We start from the raw sequence: 25,878 nt of genomic DNA on the forward strand, positions 1-25,878 counted from the left end.
TTATGTTACAGTTTACTTTAATATTATGTGTAGATTTAGTATGTTTGATATTTTAATAATAAAACATTAATCTTAAATCGTGTTGTGTATAAATTGATCTATGTGTTTGTATTTTTCATGAATTCAGAGGATTGAATGTGATTACATTTTCTACATCTTAATTTGACGTCAGGTTTGTACACATTTAGTCTCCTCTCTATGTAGTCTATAATCAAAACGGAAGCCGTGGCATAACAAAAAACTATTGAATAGACTTTTATCAGCTGTTTATAGACATATCTATATTTATTTAGCTGTTTATAGACATATCTATATTTATTTCATCTAAACTGACATTATCAGCGGAAACCGTGTATTCGCGAATTATATATTAGGCTGTTAGAGGTTGTTTACATTGTGGACGATTCCATATAACATTGTATTTTAGGGGTTGTTTACATTTTGAGTCGTATACATGATAAACGTATGTTTGTATGTTTTTGTTAAAGAAAACAGCTCTATTTCATGATACTTTATTATACAGAAACATGTCACACAGTTTATTTACACTTTGGTGTGTCTAAATGACCTACATTATAGCAATAAAAATGGTATATCTCAATTTCAATTTACTCATGGCATTTAGTGTGAATTAATGAAATACCATACTGCCATATCGCATTTACCAACTATTAAAAATATACATGATACTGCGATACATCTACAGCATTGGCGGATCCAGGGGAGGGTTCCGGGGGTTGGAACCCTCCTGTTTTTGGACGATCAATGCATCTTGAATGGGGACATATTGTTAGAACCCCCCCCCTTTTTTTGTCCTGGGTTGGGACCCCCTCCTTTTTAAAATGGCTGGATGTCCCTGTATAGTGTTTTATTTTACAAAACCAATAGATATAGTCCAAGGAGTTTGAATCCTAGCAATGACGGTGTAAAAATATGCCAAACTCAACTATCACAGTTGAATCGAGAAATGGGGAGGTGCACCCTCCAACTCCATCCTTATTTTTATCAAGAAAAGGATGCGGATTGTAAGGTCCTTCAAGTCGTTCTACGTGGACGAATTTGATTCCTATTCATATTGATGAATGACGTGAGTATATGTTAATGAGAACCGAACGACAAAGAAAACAAAATGACATATACAGACGGCAACAATCGGTCTTCAACAATGGACAAAATAAAGAAGTAAAGCCAATTGTTTTGAGAGTGATAATTTGGACTCAGATATTTTTCAACAAATTTATAGTCTTAAACATGCAGTGAAAATTAACATATATACAAAAATAATTGGCATTATGTTTTAATGTTGTGCTGTTACCCAACTGTTCCAAAGGGTTACACGCTCAAAACATGCCAAATATCTTATGTGCCTGTAGTCTAGTGGTTGTTGGTTTATGTCTGTCATTTCTGTTTTTGAAAGTGTTATGTTATAAGCAAGACGGGTAGTTTTCAGTTCCAATTGTTTTTAATTGCTGACATCACTGCATAGTTGTCCCATTTGAAAACACACCACATCTCATTGTTTTGTTTTTCAATAATATCTTAAACTACTTAAAAATTGACGTGACAACCTGTAAACATCGGTAATAAATTTAGAAAAATAATACATATATTTTATATTAACATACAGTAAATGTTTGTTTTTGTTGTGAAAATATTGACCTAGAACTGTATTTACATCTCTTTGGACAATCAAAGTTTCAGTTCTGTTATAACATGTTTAACCCTTTTCGGTCCAAGTTTGCAGTGTTGTTCATTTGTTTTGGACATTTCCATATAATGCATGTCGGGCCAAATATCTCGGCGCTTGGATCTATGCATATGGCCATAAACCATGTAAACCGGACGGCAATTAGAGAAGCTAAAAATTGGACGTCGATAAGAGAGGCCACAAAATCGATGTCGAGTGACCCTAAACAAAAATGTATAGATGTACCGATTCAATACAATAGTCTGTTCCCATGAGATGCCTGAGATACACTTCAATATTTAGTATTCATTGGAAATAAGTGGAATCATCTTTTAGAAAAGTTGTTCCTATGGTAATGACCCCCCCCACTCCCCACACACACACCCTTTTTAAGTTTAAAAGGCTACATCTTTTACTTATTTTAAAGTCTTAAAATATCTCATTTTTATGGGGGGGGGGGGATATTTTTCATATCGGGACAATTTTCCTCATTTTTGAAGGCTGTATACTAATGTATGGTTGCCTATACTTAGTATGTCATCTGAACCTCTGTGGATAGTTGTCTCATCATGCGCATTGGTAATCATATTATACATGTATATTACGCATTGTAATTTTCATATGTATCCATCCTTAAGAAAAGTTTTTTTAATGTACTGAATCCCCTCCAGATCCCCCTTTATAAGTTGAAAAGGCTTCATCTTCTTATCATCTTTAGAACATTGTTTGCTTGGGGTTTTTTTTTGGGGGGGGGGGTCAAACCTGTTGTTTATAAGTTGTAAATCAGGCCATTTCTGTTTCTCAATTTAATTGTTGCGTATTTAAATGTCTGGACTGGTTTTTTCTTCTTCACTTTTTTGAATGCTGTATAGTTGCCTACATTTACTTTTATTTTTATTTCTATCCTCTGTGGATAGTCGTTTCAATGGCAAGCATACCACATATACTGATTTTTATATGGATTGCAGACCTGAGTTGAATATGCTGCAAACTTCAAACAGCATACTACAACTTATCTACCATGAAACTATTGATCAGAACTATATACATGTATAATTGATTTCATCACAGTCCTCATGTACAGTTGTACATGTACCACTATAGATACCAATCAACAGAACAAATGCAAATACTTAATAGTTTTGATGTCATGAAAGGTTTTTTTAATAAATCTTGAATCTTTATATGAGTATATAAACTGTATCCTAATATGAACATGTTGGGCTCTTTTACAGCAGAATATACAGTATAAGGTTTTCTCATTTATATAACTTGTTTACAGGAAGTATAATGGTATAGCGTTGTCAGACGGTCTGTCTGTCCATTGTCAACATGTCAGACATTAACTTAAAAAGGCGTTAATAAAACTGCATAAAACTTTGGTGAATAGTTTATATCTATCGACGTGAGCTCCCTTTGTTTCTTTTAAAAAAAAAATTATTTTATGTTTCAGAGTCCTAAAAAAGGGGGGATATTCCAGTATTCAGACTATAACTCAAAAATGCTTTCAGCAATTCTCATGAAACATTGGTGAATTGTTAATATCTAGTGATGTAAGCTGCTGCCTTAAGAATCTTATAAATTTTACACTTCCAAGTTATGGGGTTTTATATATTATAATGTTATCAACAATTCTCATTAAACTTTGTAGAATTGTTTTTATCTTGGTGTAAACTCTATGTTTGATTTTCATAAATTTCTAATATGACATTGAGAAGTAATTGAACTTTATTCTTAAGTACATGTTACAAGCCTATCATGCGCTTATGGCGCAGCTGTTTATTGAAGGTGGAATCAGTGCCGCTGCTAGGTAATTTTTATGTGTACCCCAATCCTTGGCGAGGGGTCATGGTCCATGTCAAACAATTGCTGGTAGTGGATTACAGCTAAGGAGTGAGTTATCGAGAATAGATACCATTCCTGTAAATAAAAATTCATCAGTAGCACCGTACTTTAGAATCTAAATGGTTTATTTGTGATGTTAAATTATTAATGTTTTTAATTGAAATATAATGGTGATTGGATTCAGAGAAAATATCAAAACCAGTAACTTTAAAATACGTATTAAAAGAGCCATGGGGTAAAGCACTCAACCAACAAAAACACCTTTCTATGTCCAAATTTGGTAAATGAACATGTAATAATTTATCTTCAGAGTTGTTCAGGTACAATATTGAATAACGTAAAGGGTTTAAGGGAACCCTGTTTTTTGTCTTGGATTTCCCTCGCAAATAGTCCGAGATTACTCTGACGTCCAACGGCTGTTTTGCCAGACAAGATGGGACCGTGGGACGTCAGAGCTCGTCCCATATCAAAAAGTGGATATTTGCCCGTCCAAAATAGATGCACTGCTTCGTCGCTTCTGGTGCCAACGGACGGCCTAGGAATTATATAAATCAGTTATCAATTTGTTCATATTTCATTTATCTCTTCATTTATGTAAGTTTCACCTACCTGCAACCATTTATTTTCTCATATTTAGACAGTTTTCACAGTGACCCACCGATTCTGGCACTTTAACTTAAGATTCAGATTTGACAAAAAATGAACATATATATTATATGATACCATCTGACGGAAAAGTAAATTTCGTCAATTTGATCTGCAATTACAAGCCAACGAAGAAAGTATTTGAAAGCTGATGTGCTTCTAACAAGTTCTTTCTATTTTCTTTAGATTAAAGTCATATGAAACCTCAAATTAAAAAAAAATGTATATATTTTTTAAACAAAATGGATAGTTTTCATTATTAAACTTATGAACATATACTTTTTTCTGAAGAAAATTCTTTAATTTGTCCAAAAGTAGAAGTTTACTAAATGTTTAAATTGCTTGCTTCCAGGAAGCAATTCCCCAACAGACATATTTTCCGTATGCAAAGTGACATTAGTGTGACCCTGCTCGTAAAAATACGGTGATCGCAATACGCATGATATGTTACTAAAATAGACTATTATCTGGTTGTACATGTTATACACGTCCTCAATATCCATGCTTATTTTTTGATTGTTTACTATAAGGTGACAATCGTCAAACGACGGCTTCTAAACTCGACAATTAATGAGCGGCCATATTTTCATCTCATAATAGACAAAGAGAAAAAATAATTGACGATTATACAATTTGTTTGCATAAAAATGATAAATTCGTACACAAAAGACTAAATTTATGATATATACATGAATTGGTTCAAGAATTGGATAAACCTTTTTTTTTACCAGTCACTCGTTTCATATGATTTTAAAATAATTTTTTTTATCAAAACTCAAGTGTACGCCCAGGCGTTTTGACGTAAACGTAGCTACATGTACGCACCTGGAAATGCATATGGATGACTTTTAATTTCTTACATCCATTTTATTTGAAATTTAAGGAATAGTTGTTATTTATGTAAACAAATCCCACATTGATTTATATCCTGTACAATAATCAGACACCAACCCAAGGCAACCTGGATGTAATTGAAAGACATCTAGGGGTCAATATACAGTCTTAAACAAAAGACAAAATAAGGAAAAATTATTATGAAATGTATTAGCAATATTTAGAATATATCGTTTAAAATTTAGGTTCCACCAATCATTTTAGAAAACTGGCGATTTCGTTGCGGCTTGTCTATCAGAGAGATATGTCATCGGTTGAGATATGGAATCTTAATTATTTTATCATGAAGTCAGATTTGAACATCCACTTGAGAAATATAAATGAAGGTGGAATAAAGCCCGAATGTCAGTTTTAGTCTTATATGTGTATGTCAGTTTTACTCTTATATATGTTCACATATATTATTGATTCAGTGGTGATGGTAAATAGACACTCACAAGTCTAAGATAACATTTAATAGTTTTGAATGTTTCTTCATCATTTAAATAAAATAAGGCGGAGATATGTTCTTATCTTACCTCCTATACATTTCCAGGAATATGATTGGATAAAAGCGTCCGCGTGCAAACCGTGTATATTTGATATTAGGTTAGTAGGGAGGCGGGGCTTATCTCATACACGGTTAGTAGTGGAGTTACGTCCCTTTATATTCCTTATTAGGTAAGAAGGGGGCGGGGCTTATTTCATACACGGTTAGTAATGGTGTTATGTCCCTTTATAAAAAACAAAACGGTACTGAGAACAAAAAATCTTAAAAGTTCCAACAGACGAAGAAATTGATGATTAAGATTGAAACAAATTCATTAAACACATTTAAACCTTACAAGTTATTGTTGGCATCTGTTTTTGTAGGATCAATGGAAGTTTTTTCTTAATAGTGCTTACAGTATTGCAGACTTGCTCATTTTGAGAACCACTAGTCTTAATTTCACACGTTAAGATAGTCGGTAAGATAAATTCTTACATAGTGTGCTAGTGACCTAATACGGTATATATGGGGTCAGTAAATTCCATATGGGGATTCGAGCTTCGCTCTCACCCCATATGGAATTTACTGACCCCATATATACCGTATTAGGTCACTAGCACACTATGTAACTAATATTATTTCCAACAGAGGGGCACTCAACCTATATCAATTTGTGCATGAAGCGATTGATAGTTGATAGATACTGAATGCCTCTACCACAAATTTGTGAAAGTTTTAACCGGTATATATACTTAAAATACAATAAAATTTATGTCTTTCTGTTTCAGGTCTTCTGATCCAACCATTAGTATGGCATGTTATTGAGATATGGTTTTGGTCGATGTTCGTGAAGGACCTGTAATTAGTACAAAGTATATCACTGGATTGAGCTCTTTGTCTAAGTGTATTATGCAAGTGCTTTGCTTTGAGCTCAGTTCATTGTTATGCAATTCATTCATTTGGAAATAAAGATTAATTTTGACAGACAACTCTCATGTACAAGGAATTACAAAGTAGTATCCATTCTATGTACAATGTAAGTAATAGGGAGATAATAAAATTTTATTTAGATTTGAATCAAACAATTTTTGTCCATTAGCCAAATTAAAAAAAAACCACACAAATTTACCAAGCAACGCTACTCTTGCTACTAGCAATATGATGCTAGATTGTTATGTTACACTTTATTTTTTTATACATCTATACTACCTTTATGACACCTTAGTTCTGAGTGTAAATGGTCATTCAGTATGTTAAAAAAGACCAAAACTACATTTCATTGTACATGTTCAACATTTACCATTCATTTGTTTATTTCTTAACTTGAGTGAATCAACAGCAAATATTATTTACTACAATACACTTTCATACCACAACAAAACTGCCTTACTGTATTGGTATTACTTATATTTGTATCCATATAACAAAATAAATTGAAAAGGGAATATTTTTGCAATACCTTTTTCATATTGAATACTATAACTTTTTAGATCTGTAGACATGCACGTATTAAGTAGATGTTCACATCTACTTGAAATTTTATCAGATGACTTCTGTAGCAGTTATTAGTCTTTGAAGCATGCTCACAAAGATTGTTTTGATGATATAAGGGAGCTACCATTTGATTTTTAGGGGGGGGGGGACTCTAGGATGAAAAATGTTCTGCATTTGTTTTTAGTTGTAATCTCTGTCCTGCCTTTTTATTTTTCACTCTATTCGGTCCTGCCTTTTTTTTTATTTGTATATCCTGACTTTTTTTACCTAAATTGACATCCTGCCTTTTTTTTTTGCAAAGTGTCTCATCCTGCCTTGTTTTTTTACTCAAAACTCCTGTCCTGCCTATTTTTTCAAATTTCATCCTAGCCCCCCATAAAAATCAAATGGTAGCTCCCTTATTTTCATGCTGGCCAATTTTTGTTTGCTTTGAACTGCTTTGGAGGAAATATTTTCAAATAATTAATTAATATAAAATAACACAGAAGTTTACTCTCTAGCTCAAATAGCCTCAAGCATCATGTCAGGCATTGTCATTTCTAATGTCTTCTAATCTGAGTAAATTAATTACTTAAAACAATTAAATGTCTTCTAATCTGAGAAACAATTTCGACATTTAACCGAAATCTTTTACTTATGATAATGATGATTCTCCACAAAGTAATATAAATAGAACCATACGTCAAAAAGTAAGCAAATACATGTTTTCAGATACCATCTCCTATATAAAAAAAAACCACATGATAAAAAAATTAACCTGTTATGTGTTCCTCTCCTAGATTCAAAATGTATCCAAAATCAAAGATGTGGAACATAATTATTCTATCTGACAAAATCATTTGGTAATTAATGCATGCAATTAGTGTCTCGAGCTCTTCCATGCCCGTCTTGAACATAAAAAACTAAATATATACAACTCTCCTAATGCTCAGGTTGGTTGTCATATTATGCAACACAGTTAATAATATAGAACCCTATGGGAAAAACATAGAACTTCTTTCGTCATACAAAACAATGTCAAACATCCTAACATACTATCCACACTTGTTCCAGATAACAATAATTATATTTGTCATTTAGAAATTGTCATTTGTTTTATATTTTTTCAGAAGCATTTCAAACCTTTAAAAAATAATGATTTGAAAAGAATACTTCTAATGAATTAAAGTAAAAGTAAATCGTATGTTATGGAATTATAATTGTTGCCAGAGGAGAAACTACGTTTGACTCAGTAATTTGACATTGAATTTCACTTAAAAATCTTTTCGGATCATAGGCTTTTTTCTTTGTCCGGCTGCAAAAATATCGAAGTTTGACATTCCCAAAATGCTTTTGAAAGATAAAAGCATAATTTTCCCATTGGAAATGTCTCTAAATGATACCCGTCAACCTTATTTAAGAGTGTTTTACCATTTTTAGGCAGTTAAGCTGCCTTATGCGAGCACCCTAGATTTGTGTTCTATCCAATAAATGCTGAAATATGTGCCATTGTTATTATCTAGCTGGATGTTATGTTATTCATAACTAATTGGACAGTTTTTTCATACTTTTAATTCTTGATTACAAAAAATATGATTAGAAAAACCTTAAATGATTGTCGATTTATCCAAAAGTTTTGAAGTTGCACATAGGAAGTAGGGCACATTAGGAATCTTTATGTAGTTTATTATCCCCTGAAATTTTGGCTAAGCGGTCAAAGAACAAATGTATGAAATGTTTAATCTTTAATTTTCGGCGATTAAACATTTCATACATTTGTTCTTTGACAGCTTAGCCAAAATCTCAGGGGATAATAAACTACATAAAGGTTCCAAGTAGTTTAGATTTCCCAAATGGCAAAAGTCGTAGGAATATTGTTTGTCGTCAATACGTAGTCAACTACGTTAGTAGTCTTAAAATAAGTTTCACTGTTCATGCTGTTGGCGGCAATTTTAAATTATAAGACGAAATTTTTGTATCTTTCCCATTTGGAGGCAGGGGTTCAATTAGTGGTTGTCCGAGGTCTGCGAACTTCCACTTTTGCAGTCGGAATTTCGACTTGGTTACTAGCTACGCTCGACATGCAGTACTTGAGAGGAAATAAAAAAAATAACTTTGAAAACCTTTTTACCAAAGTCTCCTAATAAACGATCTCAAAACTTGTTTTTTAACATTATTATTCATGACAGCGATGTTCATTTTGTTACGAGCAGTACGAACTCACAGTAGATAGGTTATCAAAGTCTGAATCCGTTATTCTCTTGGAAAAAAAACCTACTGATCTGATCATTTACATATTGTCTCTTTTGTTCTGAAATTTTAATTGTGAGTTGATTGTCATCTTGTGAGTTGCAAATTTTTAGGACGAAGCTTACCCTGTCGTTGCATGGGTCACGTGTCGTTTGGAGTTCGTGTTATTTCTGCAAGTTTCTTCTTTTAATAGTGTTGAGATTATTTATTCTCAACCTATTACGGGCATGTTTAATGCTATACTTACATGTATCTTATTTCGATAATTATGACACTGCTTATCAAGTTAATTAAAACACGCTGAATTGTATTATAAACTAAAATTGCTTCTAGATAATTTTACCTCTAGTGGAGTGTTGTCTTATTGTCAGGCATTTTACCTGTTCTCATTCAAAACAAATAAGTATTGGAAGTATCTTATACCTTATAACGGATGTTGGAACATGATTCGTTTACCAGAAAAAATGTCATATAAAATTAATTGACATCAGAAACATATATAGCACATGAGGAAAAACGTTTAAAACAAGAACAATATGATGAACTAAACTCTTTTCATTATTAACAAATATGTTTTATTCCTCAAAGGGAACCTGCTAAACCAATATTTCTAATTAATGAAATCGAAATCATCACTACGTAAAAATTACGGACACTATTTCGAGTTGGTTGATCGTTATGGAATATCTTTTCTACGGAGGACGACGGATATGTTCAAATTGTCGTACCTTCAATTCCGTTCACTTGTCCCCGAATATTATATGACCTGTTTACATTAACAACACGATGTTCGCCACCTGTAAAGTAGGATTTGCTTACCCTTTCGGAGTACCTGAGATCACTCGTAGTTTTTGGTGGGGTTTGTGTTGCTCAGTCTTTAATTTTCTATGACAACGCCGTGTTTAAAAAAAGAAGAAGACAAACAACAAATTATCAGAAGTAAAAGGTTGAAGCTAAAAATGATGGAAAAGTATCTGAAAAGTTTAAACAGATACAATTGTTTTCAAAATATTATGAACATCTGAGTAGAATTTACAGCAAATTGCAAATTCGTACCCTAACCATTTCGTACCCTGGCAAAAACTATTTCGTACCCTGACCATTTCGTACCTCATGGAGTATTAACATGTAGTACCATTTCGTGCCTCATAGGAGATTAATATGTATGTATTTGTACCTCATGGAATATTTATATGTAATACCATTTCGTACCTCACGGAAGATTTATATGTAATACCATTTCGTACCTCACGGAAGATTTATATGTAATACCATTTCGTACCTCACGGAAGATTTATATGTTATGCCATTAAGTGATTTCGTACCTCGCGGAAGATTTATATGTAATACCATTTCGTACCTCACGGAAGATATATATAAGTAATACCATTTCGTACCTCACCGAAGATTTATATGTAATGCCATTTTGTACCTCACCGAAGATTGATATGTAATACCACTTCGTACCTCACGGAAGATTTATATGTAATACCATTTCGTACCTCACCGAAGATTTATATGTAATACCATTTCGTACCTCACGGAAGATTTATATGTAATACCATTTCGTACCTCACGGAAGATTTATATGTAATGCCATTAAATTATTTCTTACCTCGCGGAAGATTTATATGTACTACCATTTCGTACCTCACGGAAGATATATATAAGTAATACCATTTCGTACCTCACCGAAGATTTATATGTAATGCCATTTCGTACCTCACCGAAGATTTATATGTAATACCATTTCGTAACTCACGGAAGATTTATATGTAATACCATTTCGTACCTCACCGAAGATTTATATGTAATACCATTTCGTACCTCACGGAAGATTTATATGTAATACCATATCGTACCTCACGGAAGATTTATATGTAATACCATTTCGTACCTCATGGAAGATTTATATGTAATACCATTTCGTACATTTTGTACCTCATGGAAGATTTATAAGTAATACCATTTCCTACCTCACGGAAGATTTATATGTAATTCCATTTCGTACCTCACGGAAAATTTATATGGAACACCATTTCGTATCTCATGGAAGATTTATATGTAATACCATTTCGTACCTCACGGAAAATTTATATTGGAATACCATTTCGTACCTTTTTGTACTGCACGGAAGATTGTTATGTATGGCATTTAATTTTTATTTGTTTCGTGTCTTGGTGAAAACTGTTTCAAAGAGGTATACTCCACATGCGCATAATAAACAATTACTCAATCATGAATAATAAAAAAAAAGCAGAATTAATAAATATTTCATTGTACGGTTGGTATGCATATACAAAACAATATAAGAAACAATATCTGAAAAAGTCTAATTTCCATGTCCCGTCTTTCACCAGCAATTATGTTTTTATTCAGGCATCTTTTTGGAAAATTTTAAGTTTCAGTATTAACTAAAAAATATAATGAACCAACTGCACCCAATTAAACATTCTTTTTTATATTTCTTCTAATAAAATATTATAACTTAAATGGTCAACCCCCCAAAAAATCATGTTGTCCCCTGTTATTTTTTGAAAATTAAATCATTCAAAGAATATCTATATCAAGCCTTCCGATTTTCACAAATCTGATATATTATATAAAAAACTTCTCCATTACTTTTTCGGTTTCGAGCGTCATTGATGAGTCTTTTGAAGACGAAACGCGCGTCTGGTGTATATACAAAATTAAGTCCTGGTATCTATGATGAGTTTATTTACTTGTCTGATTTAGTTACCAAAGCATGTTAGAATATTTTGCTCTTTTAAGGGTCTTTTAAATTTTGTCCCCAGGGGTAATTTCCCTCTTGTTACCGCTGTTTGTTTTCCACCTATGGACATGTTTAAAAGGCCAAAAATTTCTTTCTTGTAATGTAAATTGTGAAGAGCATCATTTCCTGAATGTATGACTCCATATGTTTAGGTGAATAGCAGCCAGTTTGAAAAATCTGAACACCCCAAAGATCAGAATTTGGAGAAAAATAATTCTGTTGTTCTCTCCTGTTACAGCCATTTTGTGTACCTTCTGAGAATATGTCATTGTCAGCACTATAACGGTACATGTGTTTTTATAGTATCTTATCAAATTGATATGTAGATGGAAGTAAACTTCTTCACAATTCTAGTAAATGAACAAAAAGTACTGCGTAATTCCTTTCTGTTACGTTCTGTCATGTTACCAGATAAAAAGTAACAGCATAACCATAATCAGTAACAGGAAGGATGTTCAAGACAATTTCACTGATGAATCAAAAAATTAATCTACTTTATGCCAACCATTTCATTTCATATAAGTTATCATCACCATATTAAATAAATTTTTAAATTATATACAGTATATTGAATGAAAAAATAGTTTTTTTTGCATTTGATAACAACAGAGAACATTGTGCAATTCTAGTATAGTAGATTTTTTAGGATTTTTTTAAAGAATTTTTTATTACCTAGAAATATTTTTCATCTTGCATATACAGTTTCAACGGATAAATGACATTGTTTGCTCTTATCTTCCAATTGCTACCAATCTGAAATGATGTATTTTTTTCTTAAACTATAAAATAAAGCATTTTTTTGAGAAAAAAATCCTTTCTGTTACGAACTATGTCCTGCTACCATTGTCCTGTTACTCAAGATTCTGTCATGTTTCCGACATCTCTGACTATATTTTATTATATTTCTAAACCTTTTGTACTGCAAATGCTAAAATCAATAATTGGCATTTGATTAACTATTGCAGAATATACTAGTAAACCACAAATAGTGTCTTAAACGTATTCCTTATTCCCATTAGACACTTTTTAAAATTGATTCACTTTGGTAACAGGAAAGAACTGATTTTATTTGTACCATTTTTTTTAAATTGCTATTGTTACCACATTTAATAATTGTTTGAATCATAGACAACAGTTCTTAGATCCTCAATTTGTGTTCTTCGATTTGTGCTGTAGAAATACTGGGTTTTAAGACATGTTTTTTTGGTTTTTTTTCTTATTGCCAAAAATTAGACTTTTTCGAAATTGTCTCATAAACAGAATAACAAGATTATCATACTTTTACATATGTTTGAAAGTAGCAAATATTAAGTTTAGTGATAATGATCTAAAGTGTCGGAAAGTGTTTACAAATTAACTGTCGCTCTAAAAAGCTTCGATAAACAATTCGTATGAATGATAATATATGCATAGCCACGCACCCACGTAATATAAAACTAAGGACATATAAGGTTGTTGACTGGTTATTACCTCTCCTACAGAGGATTATGGATTCGGGTTACTCTTGGGTAATTCTTACAGGTTAGTTATTTCATAATATATCTACTGAATCAATCGGCTTTTAAAGAACCAAGGACGAGAAGTATATTATCCTATAACAAACTAACAAAAATAATACGTTTTGGCTTGAAGTAGTTTTCTGTGTTTACCTTCATGATGAACGCTAGTAAAATAATGATATACAGGGATGTACTACATGCATCATGGTTGTTTTAACTAATAGCTAAACATATTTATTTTCAAATGTTTTTAAAATAGATATGGATAGTTCGCATGATGACGAATTCCACTCAAAGTAAGAAGAATGCTTTGAACTACCAGCAAAAGTGGGTTACTTTTGCAGGAAACACTGCTATCCATGCCAAAACATGGCTCGGTTTTCATGAAAATATGGCTTACTCTGCCAGAAAACATAGCTTACCTCTCAGAGCTTACAATTCTAGTCACTATGATAAACCATTACGAACATCAAGGCTTATCCTCCTCAGAAAAAAATAGCTTAGTCGCACAGAAAAGTAGCTTATACTCCCAGTGTGTATGGTTTACTGTTTAAGAAAAAATAAATTACCCTCACAGACAACACCAACAAAATAAATAACTAGTTAAATTTGGCTCTCTAATCTCCGATTTAACAAAATTTCTATATATTTTTTTCTATCTCGCCCATATAAAAGTAAAATGATGCATCATCCTATATCAATAAAAAACACAGAAAACAATAATAAACAAAAACATGAAAAAAATTATCTAATGGAGAGCCCTTTCATTCCCTTCGTAAATTTTAGGCACGCCATCACAAGTGTATTGACCTTTTTGGAATAACCGTTTCAAAGATGAAATGGAATATGTTTCTATGTCGTAACTACAATCCCCTTCCTTTTCACCACGAATGTGACCTACTGAATTAGACTATTTACCGAGTTTGTAATAAAAAGTGCTATACGACGGGTGCCACATGTGATGCAGGATCTGCTTTTCCTTCAAGAGTACCTGCTATCATCCCCAGTTTCTGTTGGGTTCGTTGTGCTTAGTCTTTAGTGTTTTATGTTGTGTCTTGCGTACTATTATTTGTCTGTTTGTCTTTTATTATCTAGCCATGGTGTTGTCAGTTTATTTTCGATCTTTGAGTTTGACTGTCCTTCTGGTATTTTTCGTCCCTCTTTTCAAAAATAGTTGCCAATATTGTATACTTATTGAAACAAGCTAAAGCCAGACCGATGAAAGGACCTGCATCTAAGCAAACCTTTTTGACAAAGAAAATACGAATTTTTAAATTATTGTGATCTTATAAAAGGGGGGGGGAAAGTGTGATATAAAAGCAAATTTGTTTTAAAATAATTGTATAATAAGTCCTGGCAAAGGTAAAGATGGAATTGTCATATGTTGCATACTTGTTTCAGTATTGTGTATGCCCTGGTTATTACTCATATAAATTGTACACTAATGCAAAACTTCCACTCCTTTAAAACAAAAAAAAAGATAAATAAACAGAGCAGAATAAACATTTTACTTGTACCCGTAGGTCAGGGTTGAGTTCACTATCGTAGCGGCTACATAGGGCTTCGTACATTTATGACAATTGAACGTGTAGCTGGCTCCATAGATATTGATAGCAGCCAGCTACTCGTTCAATAGGCAAAAATCTACGTAGCAATACATTGCCGCTACGATATTGAACGCAACCCAGTTGTCTTTTATACCTGTATAATACAGACTACAGTTGTGAGTTAATTGATATAGATTGTCAGTGTTCCTGCCGAAGACAAATGGTTTTCAACAGGCAGTTCAGATTTCTCCTCTAACACAACACGCCTGCTACGAAATAGCATATATATAGTGTTGAAAGTAGCGTTAAACACCAAAACAAAATGAACTTATGAACCCTTTGATATCCAAGAAAATGGGAACACAAAATACAGTCTTACACATGTAGATGCAGAATGAAAATGATGAATGCTTGTTATAAATAAAACAATTTATTTAGTTTTTTTAACAACAGCAACACATTGTCACAATGCAAAGATTCTGTAACAATATAAAATCGTTAATGTTAGTAATGAGTTTCTTCAACACGTTATCTTTTTTTATAAAATAACAAAAATAACGAACTCCGAAGAAAGTTCTAACGAACAGTCCCAAAGCATATGGCAAAATTAAAAGCTCTTACACATCAAAGTTATTTAATTCATCTTTGTCTAAAAGTTAATTTATTTTGATTTCTTCTTTTTTATTCTTATTTGTTGTGTCTTTATTTACGTATTTTCTTGAAATTGCGGCTTTACATTCGTTTTAGTCATCTATAATTATCGTTGATCATCTCGACGATATTGATTTTCTCGGTTGAATCTGTACGGCGAAAGTGCGAAACGCAATCGATTTGAGATTACCAATCTGTTTATTGCTATTTTACCTATGATGACGTTGTAAATTCTATCAATGTCGTTGACAACGCCACATGCCGTCTTATATTAGTTTCTAGAATCATATCACTCGACTCTGGAGGAATGAAATTATCAGTCAGCAAGATCAAAGGACAATTTCGTAAAATAGCGACTATATTGTTTTTTTTATTCTATTTCAGGAGCTTTTATGAACTATATGATACTGACAGGTGTTTTAAAATCATTTGGTATCCTATACGCAGAACTACTAGACCAATATGATATAACATCGGGACAAGGTGCTTTCATTTTCAGTTTGAAAGTTTTCATGTTGGCAATTTCAGGCATGTATGACATACCTTAGGGACCTATCATTTGATTTTTATAATCGGACAAGGATGAACAATGTGGGTCCTGCATTTATTTAAGTTGTAATCTCTGTTAAGGGGGCTCGCGGGTATAAATCATTTTTTTTCTAATATAAGATTTCGCTATATTTTTTTTTTTAAATGAACTTTTTCATATACTTAATAAAAAAAATGAAATAAAAAAATGGGGTCACCGTTCATTTGAGCTCACAATCTGCCTCCGAAAGAGGCATTCATTTTTGTTATCTCCTTTTTTCTGTTGAACTAAAGGGAAAAAAAGAGGTAATATCGAAATAAAAAAAGAACTAAATTACAGAAATCGCTTAAAATGTACAATTATTTGGTTGATGTACAGCTTATTTGAGAACAATAATAAAAAATGTAGGTCACCGATGAGTTAAAAAAGATATCAATTTAAATGCAAAAAAAAAAAATGCATTTTGCTCCAAAGGGACATAATTTGGAGCTTTTTCAATGATATAAACAATTTAACAGTGCGTGAACCGGTGACAAAATATTATCGCCCCTGTAAACAGTGGGCTCTTCTGACTAGAGGTAATCGGTAAAGAACAGCGGAAACTGGTGTACATTGTTTACGAGCTTGAAATGAGCTAACACAGACGAACTGAGACGTGTCAACGTAATGTGAATATGATAATGCACCAGGTAAATTATTAATTGTTAAGTTTATCACATCATCGTATCTTCATATGATAGCTAAATAAGTGAATTTTCGATTTTAAGTGTCGTCAGGGTTCAAACCTGGAATCATGCCAACCTTTTATTTTTTTTTAATACTAACCTATAGTCGGAACATCTTGATTTTCTCCCAATTTGTAAAGTTAATCATGCTGCTTGACATATATTTTTTTTGGGGAAAAAAATTGATATGCAGTCAAATGTGGCAGTTTTAATATTTGTTGCTATGTGAAATAAAGGGAAGTAAATTAAAGTAAAAGAAGGCGCGCTTTTTCAAATAGTAAACAATTTAATTCAGATGCATAGTATTTTGTCAAATGATAAAGAATATCGTAGAAACTTGCTAGAAATTTAGATTTTATTTATTTTTTGTCGACAGCCAAAAGATGATTTGACATGTAACTAACTACTTTTTTCAATTTCATTGTAAAGTAAAATTGGCTTTTTTTGGGGTCTCTGTTTATTGTGGTCTGATGTTTTCAGGTTCTCTTAGATTGCCAAATAATATTATAATCATCTAATTGAATGTTCAAATTATTTTGCAGCGATGGTGTGTATGGAAGGAAGACTGTCATAAAACCCAACAGTTCCGGATGGCCCTTTAAATAATTGCTTAACATCAATAGCGATGTAAGATTCAAGTGTTTGATTTGGCACAAGTTTAGCCAGGTTTTCCTTGTAATTGTGGCAGAAAAACCACTAGACAGTGTCATGCATTGAAAGGATATCAAACGGATATTTTATGGAATGATTCTCGTACATATAAAATCATATGCATAGGAATGTGGAGCTAGTGTCTTTCATGCAGCAATTTTTAATTTCCAATATAAACTCTGAAAAGACAAGAGCATAGAAATGTATACCAATGAGAAACATTCTTTGTGAATAAAATCATTCCAAAACTTAAATGTGTCATTAGTGTTGCATTATTTATCAGTAGAGATAATCAGATTCCAGTAAGATTGTCCAACTGATGTTTTTTTTTTGTAATCGTTTTTTGTAAATCTTAGTTGTTTTGACAATCCGGGCTGTGCATGTTGCCCGGCTGACCCTTTCAGTGTGAGACAATATTTTGTTTATGATAAACAAAATCACTGATTCAAGACTGGAGCGGACCCCTTTTAGGCAGTTAGTGCGAATCCTTTAGGTTTAAACCATTACATGCAATACGGGGGAGGGGGAAGATTTTTTTTTACCGAGTCAAACATTTTTCCTAATTATAATACATTGAGATTTAATATATACTTTGCTATATGTAGTGTGTATATTAAAGTATTGCCAACAAAATTCATCAAATTTGGGATCATAATATTGTTTAAGAAAAACCCTTACCCCCTGTACATCATAAAAGTTCATAATCTTCTGTAGCACACGTGCATGGTTAATTCGGATCACATATTTTCTATTCCGATGTTATAAGAATTCGAAGGTTCATATCATTTACAATATCATTCAAAAAATTTCTGGGATTTTTTTTTACTATCAACGTTGAACCTCGAGGTTACATTGTAGTAAAAAAAAATCCAATAAAAACGTTGAATGTAAATGATATGCACCTTTAAATCTTATATTGTAGGACTCGTGTTGTTCAAACATAATGTGTTGATCAATTATGTTATGATGATTTTGATAAACTTCACATTAGGTAATCTTTCACGTATATTGATTACATTATATCGAGTTGTCCCAACGATATACTTGTCGGTGTGCTCGATCATACGAATTTACCGACATTCATATAGACAAAATGACACAACTTTGAAAAATTCTTGTGACAAAACTACATTTCGGAACACGTTAAAAATTGGATACCCAGAAAGCTACATTATTAAGGTTTGATATATATTTAAAAAAAAAAAAAAGAAAAATATGCAGTCAAATCTGGCAGTTTTTTACACACCCCTATGTTGTTCAATTAACAGCATGTTTGGCAATTAAAAAATCATATATTAACACATTTAGCTTTAACATATACTTTATTTATAGTGGTTGTATAAAAGTTATATAATGGTTTTGTGTTTTAAGAGATATTCATCCCTATGCATATCGAGTTTTATGCGTAAATTGTCTCTCCTGTTCTTAGACCTTTTCTATCTCTTTCATAAGAAGAGTGACTTTTCTATTGTTCTAGTGTCACTGGAAATCCCACTGTTAAAAGTCATCTGTGGTCAAACCGAATCGTATTTTTTGGGTGATTTTTGTACCATAAAAAAAATTTATCATAAAGTAATCATTAATAGTGTAATAAATTAAATTTGTACGAAAAATCAATTATTTTTTTTTTGCTGAAATTTTTGTACCCGCAAGCCTCCTTAAGCCGTTTTATTTTTCACCTTTATCGTTCCTGCATTTTATTTCAAAGGTTCATTCTGATTTTTTACATATATTATCATCCTGCCTGTTTTGTGTTCCAATTTTGCCCATCCTGCCCTTTTATTACGGAAAACTCCTGTCGTACATTTTATTCAAATTTCATCCAAGCCTCTCTAAAAAATCAAATGCTAGCTCCATAAAGCAGTGAAATTATACCTTAACTATGTTCGAATGTGTAGGATTTGATGTTTATTTAACCAAACCATTTCATTTAACCTAGCATTTAAACGTCAATATTCAAATAGTACATTTTAGATCCAGTTGGTCATAGATTTTAGTACTTTTAGAAGTGGTTGCATTCTTGAAGTCACAGATGAAATTGCATTTGAAAAAGTAAATGACAAACCTGAAAAATCGAAAGTCTATGACACAAATTTACAAACAGTTAATAAAAAAAAATCCATAAATAATGGCACATCTATCAACATGATCAATATATATTTTTTCTGTTAAGTTTTTCTAACATTTTTCATCAGCCAATGATGTTTTAGCCTTCATAATTTTGAAGGTATATATCCGACAACACTTGATTATCAAGAAGGTCTTGAAAACAGAAGGTAGAACATAACGTTTTCAGATCCAAAGATTTGACACATGATCTGTATTGTTATCGGTCTGGTACATGATATAAGTGTCCATGATTAAGGCAAGGGCGTACACAACATTTTGTATTTAAATTCCTTGGACAGTGGTCAAAGTTTTTGTACGTACGTGTATGAAATTGATAGACGTACGTATAAAATCTTTGCAATACAAAAAAGGCAGGATGAAAATATATGTAAACATTTTCATGTATGATTTTTTATACACGTACGTACAAAATCATTGCAATTATTCATATTTATTGCATTAATTTTGTATGGTGTCAGATGAATTGAGATGATGATAGTCAATAAAACCAGATAAGTACCATTTTATGTGCCATTTAATGTGAAGAAATGAAAAAAATATTCCTATACAGTACATAAAACATGATTATCACCAAACATCCACAAAATATTTAAGCGACATAAACATAACAACGCAGATCTTCACATGTTTTGATTAATGGATGGAACAGTTTGTAGTTTATTTTGAACCTTTACGTGACTTGCATCTGTCTATTTTAACTATTGAAAAAGTTTTTTAAAAATAATGTAAAGAGAAAAATCAATGTAAATAATATCTTGTGTTTTGGATGTTTTTTTGTTTTTTTCTTCTATTCAATGTTAATGATTTATACTATAAAAATGTTTGTTAGATTGCCTATTACACTTAAGAGATAACCAAACATATACGAGTTTTATTTACGCTTGATTTAAAAGTAAAGATGTTCGTTCCAAAAAAATATATGATTGGATGCAAAGCAAACTACATGACTTGTACTATAAACTTGTTATCATTTTGAAATTTCTTTTCGTACTAGGTGCATTATCAGGATTTCTAAGTACTACATTTTCGTTTCGAGGTGTTACATTCGTTGGAGGATTACTGATCGGAAGTGGATTATGCTTCAGTGGTTTGACCAGTAGACCTGAAATGTTATTTCTGACCTATAGTTTACTAACAGGTACGACATGTGAAATTGACCAAATTTTACCGAATGCATCAATTTTAGTTTGAGTAGGCAACGATTGTACCGATTCATTTATATTGGATGTTTTTGTTTGAATTTTATTTCTTACGTCACAACTTTTAGAATTATTAAGCCCACCAAAAAGATGGTTTAAAAGTCTTTCATTCGATTAATCATTCAAAACCATTAAATCTCTTGTTTTGTAGTAACCGAGTCTTATAACTTCAAATGATATGTCGTTACATTGATTTTAAACACAGAAACCTTAGACCTTGTTTACACTAGCATTGTTTTGAATCGATCTAAATAGAACCAGTTGGCGTTCACATTAGATTTACTCCTAACGATCTCTATCGGTCTAATCTGAACCACTCCGTTTACACTACAATTAATAACGCAATCGATCTATTAATTCGCAAACGATCTAAAATAAAATTTATTTGTTAATACACTGATACACATACTTGAAAAAAAATACAATGTAGATGAAGTTATTGTTTCAGTTGAATGCCAAGTTCAAATTTTGATACTTGAGTTCTTCCAGTTTTTATTCATTTAAAAGCAAATAAATTTTCGGAAACCACATGACCATTTCAACTTCCCGCGTATTAAATATTCACAGGACCATATTTTGAACATTACTTCGACTTCGATTTGATTAATCGGAAACTCATGTAAGTACAGTGTTGTTCGAACTGATCGAATTTCTATAAACGTCATCAATTAAAAATTTTGACCAGAATCGAGTTTCTACGTACCTCGTGGCAACGTTGAGTCGAGTAGAGTACACTGTGTAAGAAATGGCAAAAATAATAACTTTTCACAACCAAAATATAAAAAAGCAGCTCATCTATTAATTCAATACAACATGAAAATGTTTTCAATGATTTGCGACGATGAATTTGGTTGCTTGCGTCTGCATCATCGTAAATTTGTTATTTTTAAGAGGGTATTTTAAAATGTTTCGACAGTCGGTAAATAAAGAAGTGTTAGCTTTTTCGCCAGCTCTGATTAACATTCCGGCAAAAAGTAAATTTCTATGTAATATAGAAAAGAAGATGTGGTATGATTGCCAATGAGACAACTATCTACAAAAGACCAAAATGACACAGACATTAACAACTATAGGTCACCGTACGGCCTTCAACAATGAGCAAAGCCTATACCGCATAATCAGCTATAATAGGCCCCGATAAGACAATGTAAAACAATTCAAACGAGAAAACTAACGGCCTTATTTATGTAAAAAAAAAATGAACGAAAAACAAATATGTAACACATAAACAAACGACAACCACTGAATTACAGGCTCCTGACTTGTGACAGGCACATACATAAATAATGTGGCGGGGTTAAACATGTTAGCGGGATCCCAGCCCTCCCCCTAACCTAAATGTAATGTCTATTTTCCCGTCAATTGCAATATCGTGAATTTGTAGTTTTGCCATTTTCTTTTTGAAGATGTAATTCTAAAATTTACTTTTGAAAAGTACTATCAAATGTACATTATCTGTACAAAAAACAATATGTTGAAGAGTTTAGAGAGTTAACTTTACTTAATTTGTAGGTTAATGTTTGATTTAACTGTCTAGTGCGCTGGTGTTATTACGTAAAAAGTTTTACCAGAGTAACTCATTCAAACAAATCGAAGTCGATCTAGTAGTAATATTATCTTTCTTTAAAAATACCGATTGCCTATGAAGCTGAAAACTACAGAAAGCATGCAACTGAAAATATCAGAAAAAGAATTGAGAGCAGTGTGACTGATATGGATATAAAAATAGGAGATAGTTGACGCATCTATAACACTGCTTAATTTTTGTAAAGTCTTGTGTATGTGTATTTTAGGTACTGGAATAGGTTTATGTATACCATCATCACTATCAATCGTCAACTTTTACTTCAACAAGAAAAGAGCTTTAGCCAGCGGAATTGTGACATCAGCCGGTGGCGTATCAGCTTTGATATTCCCCGCTCTGTACAGATGGTTTTTTGATTCATACGGAATAAGGGGCGGACTTGTTCTATTAGGTGGTGTGGTTTTAAATGTGTGTGTAGGCAGTTTGTTGTTAAGACAGCCAGCACAATTAAGGAAAAGAACACAATTTGACAACGAACATACAAAGTCTTTTCTTAATTCATGTTGGACTGAGACAAGTAAATACTTGAGTATTTTAAGGAATACGTTCAAACAAATCATACAAAATCCCAGTTTTAGACTGTACACTGCGGCTTTTTCTTTTGCACTAGTTGGCTACACTGCAAACTTCACAGTCATTCCCCCACACTTGCGCAGTCGAGGGATTTCTGACAACGATATTGTGACGACAATAATGATAAGCGGCATAGGAGAATTAATTTCTCGGATTGGAGTTGGATATATAGTCGACAAAAAATTTGTGAAAGCAGAAACAGTTTTTATTGCAAATATGGGAATAAGTGGAATATTAAGTATCGTGTTTCCTTTTTTCGACGAAGTAAGTGTGAATTATACATACAGTCTATTAGCTGGGTTACTTCCGGGAGCTATTAATTTATTGATGATGTTGATGTTGTCTCCAGTTATAGGAGTTGAACAGTTGCCTTCCGCTTTGTCATTGTCATATTTATTCATTCATACCTTTTATTTGATTGGAATGCCATTTATAGGTAAGTTTTGTTTTATGTCATTTAGGCAAAACATTATTACTGTAATTAATGTGTGTTTTTCAGCTGCCTTCTAATGTTATATTAGTATCAAATAAAGATTTTGAGAATTGGTTTAGACTAAATGAATCATGGTAAATAATTTCCATGGGTATTAAATCTTTCTAGTTATCTTGAGTTATAATTGTATTTCGCTTAGTTTGTACAGGCAAACGTAAATAAACAGATGAATAAATTAATGTTTAAGTGCAAAGTACTGGATAAATTGAAGTGATATACAAAGCTCTTGACAAGTTTTATGTTTTTGAAATGTTTTTGTCGTTCAACTTGCAATGCATTTGACAACATGGGCTGAAATTTATTCAAGTTTAAGGAAATGTATTTGACAGAATCTATAACAGTTAAGATGTGTGTTTGCTTATAAATAAAAAAAGGGTAATTTTTACTTATATTTTGGTGTTCATACTTACTGTAAAAACATGACCTGTGCAATTTAAAAATATAAGTGTTTTTGTACGGACGTAATTTACGATCGAACGGTTTTAATTAATGTCTAGCAATATATATATATATATATAAGCAGTTATTTTAATTGATAAATACCTGTAAAAGCAAAATTAATGCTTCATGTAGGTCCGAAGAACACAATAGTCAAACATTTTTATAGTGTAACAAGATTTAATAATACTACTATATGCTAGCTCTCGAACATAGTGAAGTAAAACATGTAGAAGAAAGACACACAGCAGGCATGTGTGATTTAATGAGCAAAGTCGAATTATTAAAGTTGTCTTTCATCTCAATAAAATGGCTATACTATATTTTATTTTAACTGAGTTGATTGCTCTCCTTAAACACCTCTTTATCAGAAAATGTATAACAACGAACAATATTTTTTCTTATATACTGCTCTGTAACTCCTACACAGTCATACTGTTATGTCAACTTTCTTACTTGTTAAACAAACACATGCAATTTCTATTTTCGTTCTACACATCTGCGCATCAATACTTGGAGTACATTTAAAGTGGAAGATCAGAATAATGTGTTTCTTCCGTTATGCTATGCGATTACATTTTATTTATGCAAGGTTCATGTACTATATTTACGCCTGATAAAGTGTATATTTTCCTGAATTACAGGGTACATGGACGATTTGACTGGAAACTGGAATGTGTCATTCTACAGTATTGGTGTAATTCTTATTTTGTCAGCCATTTTAGTATTGATTGGAACTCTAACATATAACGTCGAACAAAAATCTCAAGATATTAACGAGGAAGTGGCATTAGAATTTTTACAAAGCCCAGAAAGCAAGCCTATGTTAGCCGTATCAAAAATTAGTAGAGTATGAGTCAATCATTGTTTTTGTTTTTTTGTAATTTTTTAGATAAAAATCGTTATGTTTAAATCGTTGTCGTTTTTTTCAGTTCACTTCAGTGTTTCTGTTCTTTCCCTCTAATAGTTATCTGTTTCCCTCGGTTTTAGTTTGTACCCCGGATTTGTCCCAATTTATGACTTTCAGCAGTATACTACTGTTGCCTTTATTTAAAGCACGTTTAACCTAAAATAATTGCAAATTTATAATAAGACGACATAAACTGCTCCCTAATTTTTCCCTAAATTTATTTTTCTGAAACAGGGAAATTTGGTCCATAACAATTATTTTTATGTCGATGACGATTAAGATGTTGAAACTTTATTTGATGTAACCTTATTTTCGAAACATTTACATATTTCTCAGCGTCATGGACTATAGTTATGAAAAAACGAGTTGATCACATTTTTCGATCAAACTGACTTCTGGGTAACGGGCAAACCACGAATAAACATGTTAAGTAAGAATTGAAAATTATATTATACGAGTTTCTTATACTATGTTCCTTATTTTGTCATTTTTTAAGGGAGACGGATTTATAAGTTTTTGTTGTTTCCGAATCCCTGTATTTATATTGTATTATACATTTTGTGCACTTTTTAAAAATAAAATATTGTTTAAAACAAACTGTTCCCTGTACAAACGTCATAAGATGCAACTCAGACAAAAACCATGCATTTTACATCAGCAAATTTGTGATACACTTTTGAGGCACAGTAATACATGTCAGACCAAAACAAAATACAAAAAAAAAACCACATTAAAGTTTGAAAAATAACCCAACATAAATGAAATTCAAAATGATATTTTTACAGCGGGCTTATTTTCAAAAAGAAAGACGAAAAAAAAATCAAAACGATCTGACTGTTATTATTTGAAAGTACTTGAATTTTGGTAACATGATATGTCTAATGAAAAGGAATCTACAAATTTGAAAATACA

General features: G+C 32.0%; 1 protein-coding gene and 1 long non-coding RNA gene across 2 annotated transcripts; both read left to right on the plus strand.

Annotated features, from left to right (window-relative positions):
- The first annotated feature begins 13,492 nt into the window (after positions 1 to 13,492).
- On the plus strand, positions 13,493 to 25,473 carry LOC143084209 (monocarboxylate transporter 12-like). The gene is made up of 5 exons (XM_076260619.1): positions 13,493 to 13,557; positions 16,118 to 16,261; positions 20,763 to 20,906; positions 22,761 to 23,561; positions 24,701 to 25,473. The coding sequence occupies exons 1-5, from the start codon at positions 13,524 to 13,526 to the stop codon at positions 24,910 to 24,912; spliced, it is 1,335 nt and encodes a 444-aa protein (XP_076116734.1). The 5' UTR covers positions 13,493 to 13,523; the 3' UTR covers positions 24,913 to 25,473.
- LOC143083152 (uncharacterized) lies at positions 16,778 to 17,892 on the plus strand. Its single transcript, XR_012980572.1, has 2 exons — positions 16,778 to 16,951; positions 17,530 to 17,892. It is a non-coding gene; the product is annotated as an uncharacterized LOC143083152 (long non-coding RNA).
- Positions 25,474 to 25,878: the final 405 nt, after the last annotated feature.

Source organism: Mytilus galloprovincialis, chromosome 7 (assembly GCF_965363235.1).
Source record: "Mytilus galloprovincialis chromosome 7, xbMytGall1.hap1.1, whole genome shotgun sequence".
Lineage (NCBI taxonomy): Eukaryota > Metazoa > Mollusca > Bivalvia > Mytilida > Mytilidae > Mytilus > Mytilus galloprovincialis.

What these genes read in the sequence shown, in the direction of transcription:
- LOC143084209 (XM_076260619.1), top strand. Translation starts at nt 13,524, where the DNA reads ATGGATTCGGGTTACTCTTGGGTAATTCTTACAG. An exon ending in CTCTTGGGTAATTCTTACAG is followed by an intron (nt 13,558 to 16,117) that starts GTTAGTTATTTC and finishes ATTCTATTTCAG; the next exon opens with GAGCTTTTATGAACTATATG. An exon ending in TTTCATGTTGGCAATTTCAG is followed by an intron (nt 16,262 to 20,762) that starts GCATGTATGACA and finishes TTTTCGTACTAG; the next exon opens with GTGCATTATCAGGATTTCTA.